Source organism: Ptychodera flava, chromosome 4 (assembly GCF_041260155.1).
Source record: "Ptychodera flava strain L36383 chromosome 4, AS_Pfla_20210202, whole genome shotgun sequence".
Lineage (NCBI taxonomy): Eukaryota > Metazoa > Hemichordata > Enteropneusta > Ptychoderidae > Ptychodera > Ptychodera flava.
This window is the reverse complement of record NC_091931.1, coordinates 28,773,891-28,786,675: the sequence shown is the minus strand read 5'-3', so window position 1 is coordinate 28,786,675 and position 12,785 is coordinate 28,773,891. Positions and strand designations below refer to the sequence as shown.

The 12,785-nt window shown below is 38.7% G+C and overlaps 1 protein-coding gene across 1 annotated transcript; it reads right to left on the bottom strand.

The window, feature by feature from the left end:
* Positions 1–280: 280 nt before the first annotated feature.
* Positions 281–5,157, bottom strand: LOC139131389 (putative defense protein 3). Its single transcript, XM_070697415.1, has 4 exons — positions 4,818–5,157; positions 4,133–4,352; positions 1,984–2,057; positions 281–1,662 (listed from the first exon to the last, which is right to left on the bottom strand). The coding sequence occupies exons 1-4, from the start codon at positions 5,026–5,028 to the stop codon at positions 1,544–1,546; spliced, it is 624 nt and encodes a 207-aa protein (XP_070553516.1). The 5' UTR covers positions 5,029–5,157; the 3' UTR covers positions 281–1,543.
* Positions 5,158–12,785: the final 7,628 nt, after the last annotated feature.

Sequence of the window (12,785 nt, the reverse complement as noted above, 5' to 3'; positions counted from 1 at the left end):
TTCAAACTGTGCTTGTGTCTGCTCTTACTAGAGGTTGTTTCGTTGATCACGAAGCAGGGTTTGTTTCCATATCTGCACGTTGAAGCTAAGTCTCACAAAATGATGACGACGATTTGATCGCCCTCAATGGCGGGAACCCTTCCACAGGACACAGAGCGCGGTGCACCAAACGAACACCGGGCGATAAAGGGTTGAAAAACTGGTTTGCAGAAGAAACACAGCACTCAACATAGTGAGTGTGTCACTTTGGAGTAATAGCATCGTGTCAGCAATCAAGAAATAATAATTATGATAAAACATTTATTATCCTTGCGGAACATTTACCAATATAACCCATAAAAATAAAATTCATACCAAATGAACAAAAACTACTAAAATACTGGAATAACATAGGAGTACATGTACACCATGACTTTGAAGAGCATGAACGATGAAACTGAGTCTGAGTTTTACAATATTTGAAAAGGCAACTCCGATTTTACAATATTTGGGGATAAAAGCTCTAAAGGTATCAGAAAGTATTGTAGCAAAACAAATGAATGTCCTAATCAAAAGTATTTTTTGATAGGGGAACTAAAAATATGGAACGTTACGGTGTAAACACCTACACGCTGAACTTCAGTCGGCATTTTCCACACTGAAATCTACTTTGTTAGATTCCCTGAACTACGTTCCCGTCATGAACCTTGTGCTCATTTAGGGGTCGTCGATAATAAAAGCTGACTCACCAGAAAACTAATTCCTTAGTTTGATGTCAACAGCCCCCTTTCAATACGAAAGTTTTTAAAGCGAAAATGGTCTCAGGAAAACGGGTGTTGTTTATTATAAATGGAAAACACGACATCTCTTTTACACATACGTTGTGAAAATCTACAAATAAATATGGATGAACAAACTTTACGTTTACGCTTTTTCAACGCCCTAAGTAGTCTATATTCTCTTGTCTGAGTTCAAATTGTGTTATATTTTTGTTTGTTTGGTTATTGTTTTTTAGGTTGTCATAATTCTTGTCCCATTTTTCTCGATGGGCGCCGAGACAGTACTGCGTCAGAGCCGTATAAGCATTGTAGTTGAGTCTGCACGTTTAGAACCGAAAACGAATACGAACACGAATACGTGCCCCGTTGATGTATCGTCATTCTTTTTCTTCTGTTATGGTTCCACGGTCTGACTAGTTTATTTATTTTTTTTTTTTGGTACAGCAGATACCTTATTGCGATTTTGACGCACGCAAAACAAATTGTAGTCTTACCCCTCCCCCTAAACTAAGGAATTACGTTTTTACAGTGCGCCAGCTTTTATAATCGACGGCCCCTTGCATATCACAATGTCGATATGATACTTTTTAAGTGATAACACCTGGTCACAATATTCAATCACGATAATATATCCCAAAGCATTTTGGTCCATCATTTTTGTTTTCTTTTTGGTTTACTTTGCTTTGCCTTGCTTCTGCTTTAGTTTCGAGAGAAATGACAAATAGGGCAAAACAACGCTAGGAAACTGGCTATATTAAATATTCCTGGAAATAGACGTCGTATTCTCAATTCTTCTTGTCATTTAACCTTGAACACGAATTCAAATGGAAACACAATTCCACTACTGCCCCAGGTATAGAGAGGACGGCTGCCATGACGACCAGAATAATATCTGGAGATGTACCTGCGAGAGGGAAAGACGGAGTTTTTGAATAAATGCTTTGAATGTCATTGGTTTATTTGGGACAATACATAAACCTGTCTTTGATCATAGATAGGAGAAGCTTCTACTGTCTATGCGTTGACAAGGATTTACAGATAACTACGGTTACACAAAGTCATTTTGATTGCCTCCCTTCCAACAAAAGAATCGATCATTGATAAGGGCAACAATAACGTCAAGACGAATCAACTTGACAAATGTTTACTTTCACATCGAAAGGAAAATGTATAAGCTTATCATTCTGCAACATATATTTGCATGATTCGGTCAATGATAGCTTACCCATTGGACATCCGCAGATCTGTGCCGATTTCACTTTAACCCAGTAAACGTCATGATTTTCGGCGATGGTTGCTCTGACGACAAGACAAAAATGTTGATAATTTAATATTCAAGGCAGCTTAAAGTAATGAGATGGCAATTATCATTTTCAACAAACTTGAAAACCCGATCGTGACGACCACGTTATTGGCTTATGTTGTGATTGTTACAGGAATATTGTCGAAGTGTCGTGGGAGGAACAAAATTATTCATGTACACATCTTTAAAAGTGTTGGGTCGAATAACGAGCCGGGTAGACCTGAAGATGCGTCACCCAAGGCCTTGCACAAGTAGTCGTTCTATTTCGACAGTAACGATGAAGCAAGTGTAAGAGAGCCCTCGTGCGACGAATATTCAAGTATATGAACCTAATTTATTCTGGACTAAGGACTGGTCAGTTTCTTCAGCCGGAGGGGGAACGGTGCATTATTTTTTTGCGAATATCAAAACTTGGCTGAGCCCCAATGGAAAACAAACCAACAACTGGCTAATCCAACTTTCAAAAACAGAGTGACTCCAACCGAGCCAAATGTAGCAATATATATATATATATATATATATATATATATATATATATATATATATATATATATATATATATATATATATATAAATAAAAATAATACTTTATTTCCAGTGGTAGGGCCTCTGCCCATCACTATATATATATATATATATATATATATATATATATATATATATATATATATATATATATATATATATATATATATATATATACACAAAATTTTAAGTTTTATTTTATAAATTCTATTTTAGTGACATTGTTGACATGTCAGTCATAGTATAGGAATTTCAACATAGCTTAAATTGTGAATAAAATACTTTAAGTATTTTGAATGAGCTGTGAATGTACTTCTCACTTTCTGTGCATAATCAGATGTCCGGAACTGTAAAAATGTAAGTTAATATAAGATATGTAAGTTAAGCAATTACTGGCTGTTATGATGCTTTGCAAAGCAAACTTTCAATTTGCAAACATTCAGATAATTTTGATATATATACGCCGTCCGGAGGAGCGTCGAAAACTGTAACTTAATGATACAATTTGTAGCTGGTATGATGTTTTACAAAACAGACTTTTGTTTAAACATCCAATATATTGAATATCCGATATATTAAAGTTACTGAATGGTGTAATTAGTGGCTTCCATGATGCATTTTAGGCAATGGTTACCCCGTGGCTTAATTTGAAAAAGACAATGACCCCCCCCCCTTACTGAGCATTTAAAAAACACGGTGATCCCGTCCATCATCAAGGTACAAAAAACAGGTAACCCAATGGATCCAACAAATTCCCCCCCCCCAAAAAAAAAGCTGAAGAAACTGATCAGTCCCTTATACTTTTTTCGTGCCAGTACGCTGTTCCAGGTATGCTTGACAAGCCCTCTCCCGGCAGTGAAGGCGTTAGAGGTATTTGTGTTACAGTATTAGATTTTCAGAGAAAATTAATAAAACAAACACAATGTTGAAGCTATTACAGATAAAAATATTATTTTCCAAAACAAAATAAAAGTTGAACTAATGTTAATTCACTTGTGTGTTTGTCTGTGTTTGTTTTTTCCCTGGCTGGCTGGCTGGTAAGTTTTTCAAAAATCCACTGCAACTTAAAAAGACGGCAAACAAAGAATTTTCTTTAAATGGCCTTAGCTGACCCATGAGAAAGGTCGAGGCGCCTGCTCCGACCCCCGACCCCGCGCTGCAGCCATTGCACTCAGGTTTGGTTTCTTAGGGCACGGATACATTGAAACGTCTTTTATATTGGAAGTTTTTTTCAGCGAGCCGGAGCGACTCAGATTATAACCTATACCGATGCAAATCACTGCAAGCGATTGCAAGCCAACTGATGCCGGGTGTCGGATTAAAGTACACGTATCGTAAAATTTGTCCGTCATTCTATTAGGCTACAGTTTTCGCCTATTCTATAGACATTAGTACCTCTACTGCCAATGTTGTAGAGAAACACTGTCAACACTCCCTTTTCTTATTTCAATATTCTCTCTCACTGACGGCAACGTTTTTTTCACAGGAATCTACCACTTCTTCACTACCCAGTCGTGTCTTTCAAGTCAAAATATCTGTGACTTACACAAACTCAATCGCCTCCGATCCCTCTTCAATAGTCCACGAATAAACCGAGTTGTTGCCTTTCACATTGGTATTGGCATGAGTGACAGAGTCGCTTGCTTTCGTACACGTACGCAACTGAGTATTGTCCGGCGGACTGCTCCATGTACCCACCGGATCATCTTTCCCGACGATCCTGGCTTGAAGGAAAATTCCTTGATAATCGCCACCCTCTACAGTGACTATAAAAACAATTATCACGCAAAGGTGCGAATTAGAAGCGATTCAGAGTCAACGAAGAAAAATGCGATTTTCGGTAAATAAGTCCTTAGACGACAGGCGAACAGGGTATAAATAGTCAAAGAAATATAATATTATTTTCGTAATTATTTGAAAATAATATCATGATATGAAATATTGATATCAATAAAATCGTTAAAGTATTTCATAGGGGCACGTTTCATTTCAGCAACACTCGATAGAATCACTGAACGTATTTGAATTATGCTTAACGTTAAAGCAGTCTTTGGGGCTTCAAATACTTGCTTATATACTTTTACAGTCTTCTACTGTATTGGACGCCCCAAAACCCTCAGTGACAACGGGTGATCGTGCAGTCATTGATACTGCTAACGTTTGCCTTTATCTTTGACGATGATACTGTTAAAGTAGCTCTGAGAAATCAGTAGATGGTTTTTTTCCCCCACCTGTCATGGTCTTGCCTGGTTCATATTCATCTGAACTTGGCATTATTGAATACTTGGCATTCTCTGCGCACTGGGCTGACAATGGCGTGCCGTCCAGTTTGTGATCTGGCGTCAACGACGTGCATACCGATGTTGGCGCCCCTGATCCGTAAGCAAGCACGCACAGCGGTGAAAAGGCAACAGCCAAGATTACAGACGCCCAAACACACATCTTCTCCTATTCTCCTCAGATCTTGAAGTCCGACAGGACCTTGCAAGTTACGTGTACGATGACGCGATCAGAAATACCTAACAACCCCGCTTTGGGTTGCCAGGCAAACTTCTGGTCGTCAAGCACTCACGGCAAGTATAGATGACGTGTAGAGTTTCTTTTGCATGTCATGCTTTTTAAATGAAGTTAAACAAAAAAAGAGAAACTGACACGGATCACATACTTAACCCCCTTTTTGTCTACTCTGCAAAGCTAAAACTCTTTTTGAAAACAAGAACGATTTTTTTTTATTTCACGGCAAGGGGAATGTGGTCCGACAGTATATCTATTTTCAACCTGATACCGTTTGTACCGTGTTAACCTATAAATGGTCAAATTTTCAAACTTTCTGGAGTCGAAACTCTTATGACTTCATTAAACCCTGCAATAACTGTACAATTCCTCATATCATTTTTTTATGCGGTAAGTAGAGTGAAAAACAACTCTTAACTTTGGTCAATGCTTCCACATCTTATAATATAAATATTTTTCAAAATGTTCACTTGCGAGTATACATCAAAATAGGAATAATTTATCGTATATTCATCAGTATCTTGTCCAGTTTGGTGACGCTTTTGTGAGCACTACGCTTTTGTCGTCGGAAATTCAAAATCTGTGTCTACCAGATTTAAAACTCATTAGGAATTCATGGCGCGAGCAATCCTGCTATGTGTTCACCCGAACAATCTGCAGCCATGTCCGGTTTTTCCTGCTATTAGGCTCTTTGTCCACGTATAAATAGATCAATATTAACTTGTGTAAAGATTTCTCTGGCGTGATTGCCATCTCTGATCATAGTGCTCTGATGGTAGACACCAACAAACCTGGAAAATCAATAAATAAAGAGCTATACGCTATACCATAATAACCATAATACGTAGCCATAATATACGGGTATGCAAAACAAACGATACTGACTTATTCTCACCGATGAACATTCATCGGTCTAAAAGTTCACGCTGTATACATTGTAATCACACTTTAAACTATCATACCCTTAAAGCATATGAAACCCTTTAAACTGTTATATTACTTTAAAAATTAATGCATGAAGTATGTTGTCTCTCGCCAACGTTCAAAAGATCTGTGCGCGCACCGTGACTTAAACCGTAACGTTACATTGCTTTCAGTGTCGTTCCTTGCCGGTGGGCAATGACAGACAGAAAGGCATGCGCCAATCCATTGCCCAGAATATGCAAAGTGTCTCGGGTGCCATCAAGTCTTGAGGGGACAAAGGATGAGTTGGAGGTCTGATATATTTATTGATCACAAGGGCAAGGACCAACATTGGTGCTACAGGATACCTCATAATACATGATGCAAAATGGTACCCTTTACCTGCTTCTGAAATAGGGGGTTCACCATGTTTTTGAAATGCCCAATAGGGGGGGGGGTCAGTGTGTTCACAGTCCCTCTATCCATATAGTGGATAGAGGGACTGTGGTGTGTTTTTGAATTTCGACAGGGCTCATACTTGGCTAAAATGCATCGTGTCAGCCACAAATTTCATCATTCAGTTGCATTTTTCGCCGCCCCCCAGGCCGGAGAAACTGACCAGTCCCTAACTTGACAAGACACTCAACCTGTACCCAGACACAGACAAGGAGTTTTTTCTCGTTGTCCATGGCCTAAAGAGCGACGTTAAAGGACCAAGGCAACGCTGTCTGGATGGACAGACACATTTTAATAAATTCATCATGTGTACGAGTAAGTGCTTAAAATTGTATTATTGAATGGGCCATGGAGGTAGTAGAATGGGCTTTCAAACACAATAGAACGTTGCGCAAGAGCATTACTACAGTATGGGTTTATAGGCTGTGGCACAGCGTTTTACGGGTCGATGAATCTTAATATTTGATGAATTGTGATGAACTTTTGCTGGTCAAATTATATAAATCAACAATGTCCAGAAATAGCACACAATTCAGAAGGTCTATCTGTCATTTTACGATCCTCCTTCAATGACATGGTCCATGATAATATATGAATGCTTTGAACTTTCAGCGACTGTCAGATTGATACACGTAACTGCACGCATTGCACGTATACCAGAGCAATTTATAAGAGTACAGTTGCATTGTATTGTATTGTATTGGTACTCAGCTGTCAAGTCTATAAGCGTTGCAAACTGTAGCTTGATATTCGCAGATTTAACAGAAGTTGAATGAAATTGTACAAAATAGGAGAACGCAGAAAGATTCCTTTCGACCCGATTAGGCTGAGAAAATCAACTAGGCAAACTTTAGAACCAAAAAATAGTGCGGAAGTTGGGTCAAAGTTCAACGTATAACGTTTTGCTCTCAAACCGGGATTTTCGATTCGAGGAATGGAACATACTCTTCCGTGTGTCATAAAATAACTTTGTCGTTGTACCATTAGATGCACCGTCGCTTTTGAAATACTGGGCATACGTTCATCTGCGATGGGTTCTACCACAGGGTCTCGCGAGCAATATTCGTCCAGAAGTTATGAATATGATCAATAAATGTCTTTTGAACTTCTTTACATTATACAAGCCTTACCTGTGTCTAGTGTGTGCCTACTACCTTATGAGCTGCTAACGAGGTATTTGGTCAGGGCGATAAGCCCCCGCGTCGTAAGGGGATTAGGGAGGGCAATTAACAGATATAGACTGTTTTCTTTGAAATACTATACACAGATAGCTAGGGTAAAGTAATAGGCACACACTAGACACAGGTAAGGCTTGTATAATGAAACGAAGTTTAATACAATACATTTATTGATTATATTCATAACTTCTAGACGAATATTGCTCGCGAGACCCTGTTTTACCTATGAGACTAAGACTTAGGATGTATAGTATACCACAGGTTATGTTAACGTTGCTTGGCTAGTCGTTCGAGGCGGGCGGCCGGAGGTCGCCGTTTACTTGGAAAGACTATTTTCCAAGTAAACGGCGACCTGCGGCCGCCCGCCTCGAACGACTATCCAAGCAACGTTACGATAACCTGTGGGAAGAACCAAGTTACCACATTAGGGACTGGTCAGTTTCTTCGGCCTGGGGGGGGCCGGTGGATTCATGGGGGGGGTCACCCTGTTTTTGACTTTGGTGATAGGGGGGGTCACCATGTTTTTGAAATGCCCAATAGGGGGGGTCAGTGTGTTTTTGAATTTCGACACAGGCTCATCATTGCCTAAAATGCATCGTGTCAGCCACAAATTTCATCCATCCAGTTGCATTTTTCGGCGCGCCCTTCGGGCGCATAACTTTAATAATCAGACATATTTTTCAGCACGCCCAACTTTAACATATCAGGCATACATATATCAGAGATATATGTATGTTCAATATTTTTCAGCGTGCTCTTCAAGCGCATTACTTTAATATATCAGACATTTTTCAGCACACCCTTCCTGTGCATTACTTTAATATACAAGACATATATATCAGAGATATCAGGATGTTTCATATTTTTCTCCGCGCCCTTCGGGCGCCATACTTTAATAAATCAGAGATATATGCCAGAGATACGCTAAGTGAAAGTGTACTATTATGAAATCTGCATTTCATATGAAAAGCACGACAAATTCCTGATACTTTTCTGTTCTCTCTATGGGAATTCAGTATGAGAAAGCAAACATAGCACTACAAATATCAATGTTACAAGAAAAGGTCATCTCAGACTCTGCACACATCAGATTTGGCTAAAATGCCTCTCTATTGTTCCTCAGGAGATTTAATTGGATGGCTGGCAAGTCTTAACATCATCAAAGTTTTTGATTTACTGCTTTTTCCTGTTTGATATTAATGATTGACATCCATTTCTGTACAACAGTTCAGGACATCTGGTTAAGCATAGAAAGTGTGAAATACATTCACAGCTCATTCAAAATGTACTGTATTCAAACTTTAAGATTGACACTTTGAAATTCCTATCTTACAACTGACATGCCAACAATTTCATTAAAACACAGAATGACTTAAAATATAAATGTATGTAAAATATAACATATATATTTACATATATATATAATATATATATTATATATATATATATATATTATATATATATATATATATATATATATATATATATATATATATATATATATATATATATTACAGTATTATATTATTACATATTACAGTTGTCGCGTGCGTGGGGGGGGTCACCCTGTTTTCAAAATTTGGAATGGGGGGGTCAGCCACTTTTTGACGTCGGCAAAAAATAATCCACCGCCCCCCCCCCCAGGCCGAAGAAACTGACCAGTCCCTTAGCACACCAATGTTTTGTCATGGATGCTATTAATTATTGCATGGTCTTCGCGCGACTGATGTACCCCTGGAACAACGACATTGCAGCGCGCCCTCTTTAGTTCAACCCACAGAATACTGTATACCATGTATTTTTAGCTAGAGTCTATTTTCAGCGAATTTAGCTAAGTCTGTCACCTCGTTAATTTAAGATGCCCCTAATTTGAATTTTCTCTACATTGTCTACGGTTAGGATAGGGTGTCTTTTCCGTTAAATTATAAACCTAATTGCAATAAAAAGGGATATAGTCGTCGGAACTGCGCCTGTGCGAGTTTCTTGTTTACAAACAATGTATTTCGTGCACGATATCAAGATGCACCTCATCATCAGAGCGGCAACATTTAAATTATACGATGATAGATTATGGCAGACATGTTTTAACTGTCATCAATCACCATTGTGCCTTGGATACATTGTTGCCATGGGTCGTATGGGTCCCATACGACCTTTGAGCGCAGTTCCGACGACTATATCCCTTTAAGTCGAAGGGGGAAAGTAAGATCAATATTTAGCTACCAGTGCCAAATGAAAGTTTACCAACAGGAACATTTTAAGCGGTGCAAATACAAATGTACGAGGAAATCATATTTACCGCAAAGCCCAACCCTGGAACGTCATCATAACACAATATACATTGACGAAAGAATGTATGTATGTATGTATGTATGTATGTATGTATGTATGTATGTATGTATGTATGTATGTATGTATGTATGTATGTATGTATGTATGTATGTATGTATATATGTATGTTTGTATGCATGCATGCATGCATGCATGCATGCATGCATGCATTATGTATGTATGTATGTATGTATGTATGTATGTATGTATGTATGTATACACATGCAAAGAGTTCAACTACTTAGTAAGTGGACAACAGAACTTCATAAAGAAGTAGATCTCGCGACTAGAGGTTCATGTTTTATTTAGGCTATTTGCGTATTTGATAATTCCGTGAATACAACACATGTTCATCATACAACGCTCTTTGTTATCCTGTTTATAGTTGACTTCCCGAGGTAGATTTAAAACGATCAGTAAGGTACAAATACGTTTCACAAAAGAACATTGACAACTTACGGTATGCAAAGCTTTAACGATGACTTCTATTTACATGTATAACTTTTTTTTTGTCATATGGCAGCTGCCGGCCGACTATAGTCTACAAAGATTCCGTAACGCAATAAGGTCGACTTGTATGGCTCATCTTATGAATTTGGCACATTTTAGTTCCATGCCTATGCATCCGATACACTATATGACGAGCTATCTCTCAAACTACAAGGGGCAATGAGTGTGAAACTGAATTCAAAATCAGGGGCAGAATCAGCAATTAGGTAAACTTGTTACTTAAGAGAATAGAAATAACCATTCACAGCTCAAAACGGTCCTGTCGTCCGAGATGCCCGTGACCCGTACTTTTGCTTTGTTCAAGTCCAAAGTTACTGAAGGCACACGTACACAGCCTTACCAAGAATTTTCCTGTGTACAATAAAATCTTGATTGAAAGATGCAAAGGTTTCAAAACATTCAAAGTGTTCCTAGAGCTAATATCATATTTTGTTGTTGCTTTGAAAGTAAATTTTGGTTAAGTAGAAAGTGTACGCACGCGTGGTTGCTGGAATGAACGCTTTTATCAGTTACCTCAGGTTCATGCAATGTTTTGAATATTAAACTTTACATTTCTTGAGTACAAAAATACTGGCAGTTAATTTTAAAACGTTTGATTTAAAGCCCCAACTCCCGTATAAAAGCGCGAGAACCTACGAGAGTGGTCATAATGGTGGGATATTCAAACGTACTCGGTACGCTCTGGACGTCGTCAATAAAAACCGTTAATTTAGAAATCTACCGATTAATTTTTTTCTTGGAAATTGAGGGATATGTGTATAAGTATTTGGAGCACAATATACTTGGTTTCTGACGAAATTAAATTTGAAATGACGTCTGGAACCAGGAAAAGGATAAAATATTTGCCGGTAATATCGCCGGTATAACGTTCGATGTTCAGTTTGAATCTGCATGATTGACATGATATGCAAATTGCAAATGAGTCATGAGCGATACGTTGTTTACTTTTTACGTACGTGGCGTTGATTGTTCAACGCGGGGGAAAGATACCAAATACTCGGAGCGTACCGAAAGATACAAACGCAGACACACTGTGTATAATAAATACATGCAAACACATTTGATTAGGTAGTTCTCTTTTTGGAAAATTTGTTGGTCCTGAAAAGGACCGTTTTCATTTATGTTGGCCTACCTGAGCCGTACATTTTACAGACAGGAAGGCCTATATACTGTCATTTATACCCGACATAAAGTACGTCTGGTATGTTCGGGTTGAAACCACGGACAAGTGGCAGCACAAATTCTGGCATGATCTCTCACTTTGTCTACACTGTCTGTATATCTTCTGTCTTCTTTTCAAATTTCAAGTTTTACCCTCGAGTCAACGTTCTGTTGAAAGCGCGATCATCGCAATGCGATATGCGTAACTATCGCTTACGCTTAGCTGTTTCCAAAAGTGATATACATTTTCTTTCCCGATCTGAAGCCGTGCATGCCTATGTAACACAAACCAAGTAGCCTCCAGAATCCAATGTGCTGACAAAACCGAGATTTTTTTTGACGCCTGCTATCGCCTTCGGCATATTCGGTCGTCACTGCTGGGTCACTTATGCTGATCAGACGTCGAGTTGACAAACGTCGCCGGCGGCAGCTGAGGTCACCGTACCAATCAGTCCCATAAGTTGCACTCAAATGTCCGCGCTCGATCCCCATCACAGCTAGCTCCAATTCATTCCTGGCAAAAAAATTCCCGAGGCTACCTCTAGTGCTCATCATGACCGCTATCTTCATAAAGCCAGTTGACATAGTGTGATTATCAGTCTGACTCTGACTACCACAAAAAACACGCGTTTGTAATGAACTAGTACCGCGACTGCGTGGAGAGTGTAGAAGTGCAAGTGCACTCGATTTTGGCGGGAGCATTCAAAGTAGCGAAATACTAGAACTCACCATTTTATAAGGAGGGATGAACATTGAAATGAATACTCCGAGAGATGCGATCACTTTATTCTGATTTTATTTTAGGTGATTAAATATTAACAGGTTTGATTTCTAAAATAAGTATTTTTCAGAAGCTTTTTGAAATATCATAAGACAACAAATCGACACCACATTTCATTTCGGTCACCATAAAACTTGTAATCTAAGCCGGGGGAATAGTCGTCGGTACCCTCCCATCCGCGACAGCGCCGATGAGACAACGAAATTTTGAAAAGGAAATTACAACTACCATCCATGCAAGAACTGTGGAAAACTACGTTTTATAATGGAGACACAGCCCTGCCTCGCTAAACTAAGGTAGAATGAGGAAAGGATTGTTTGTAAGACAAAAGCTCTACAAAATTTGGTAGACGACTCGGCCGTTGA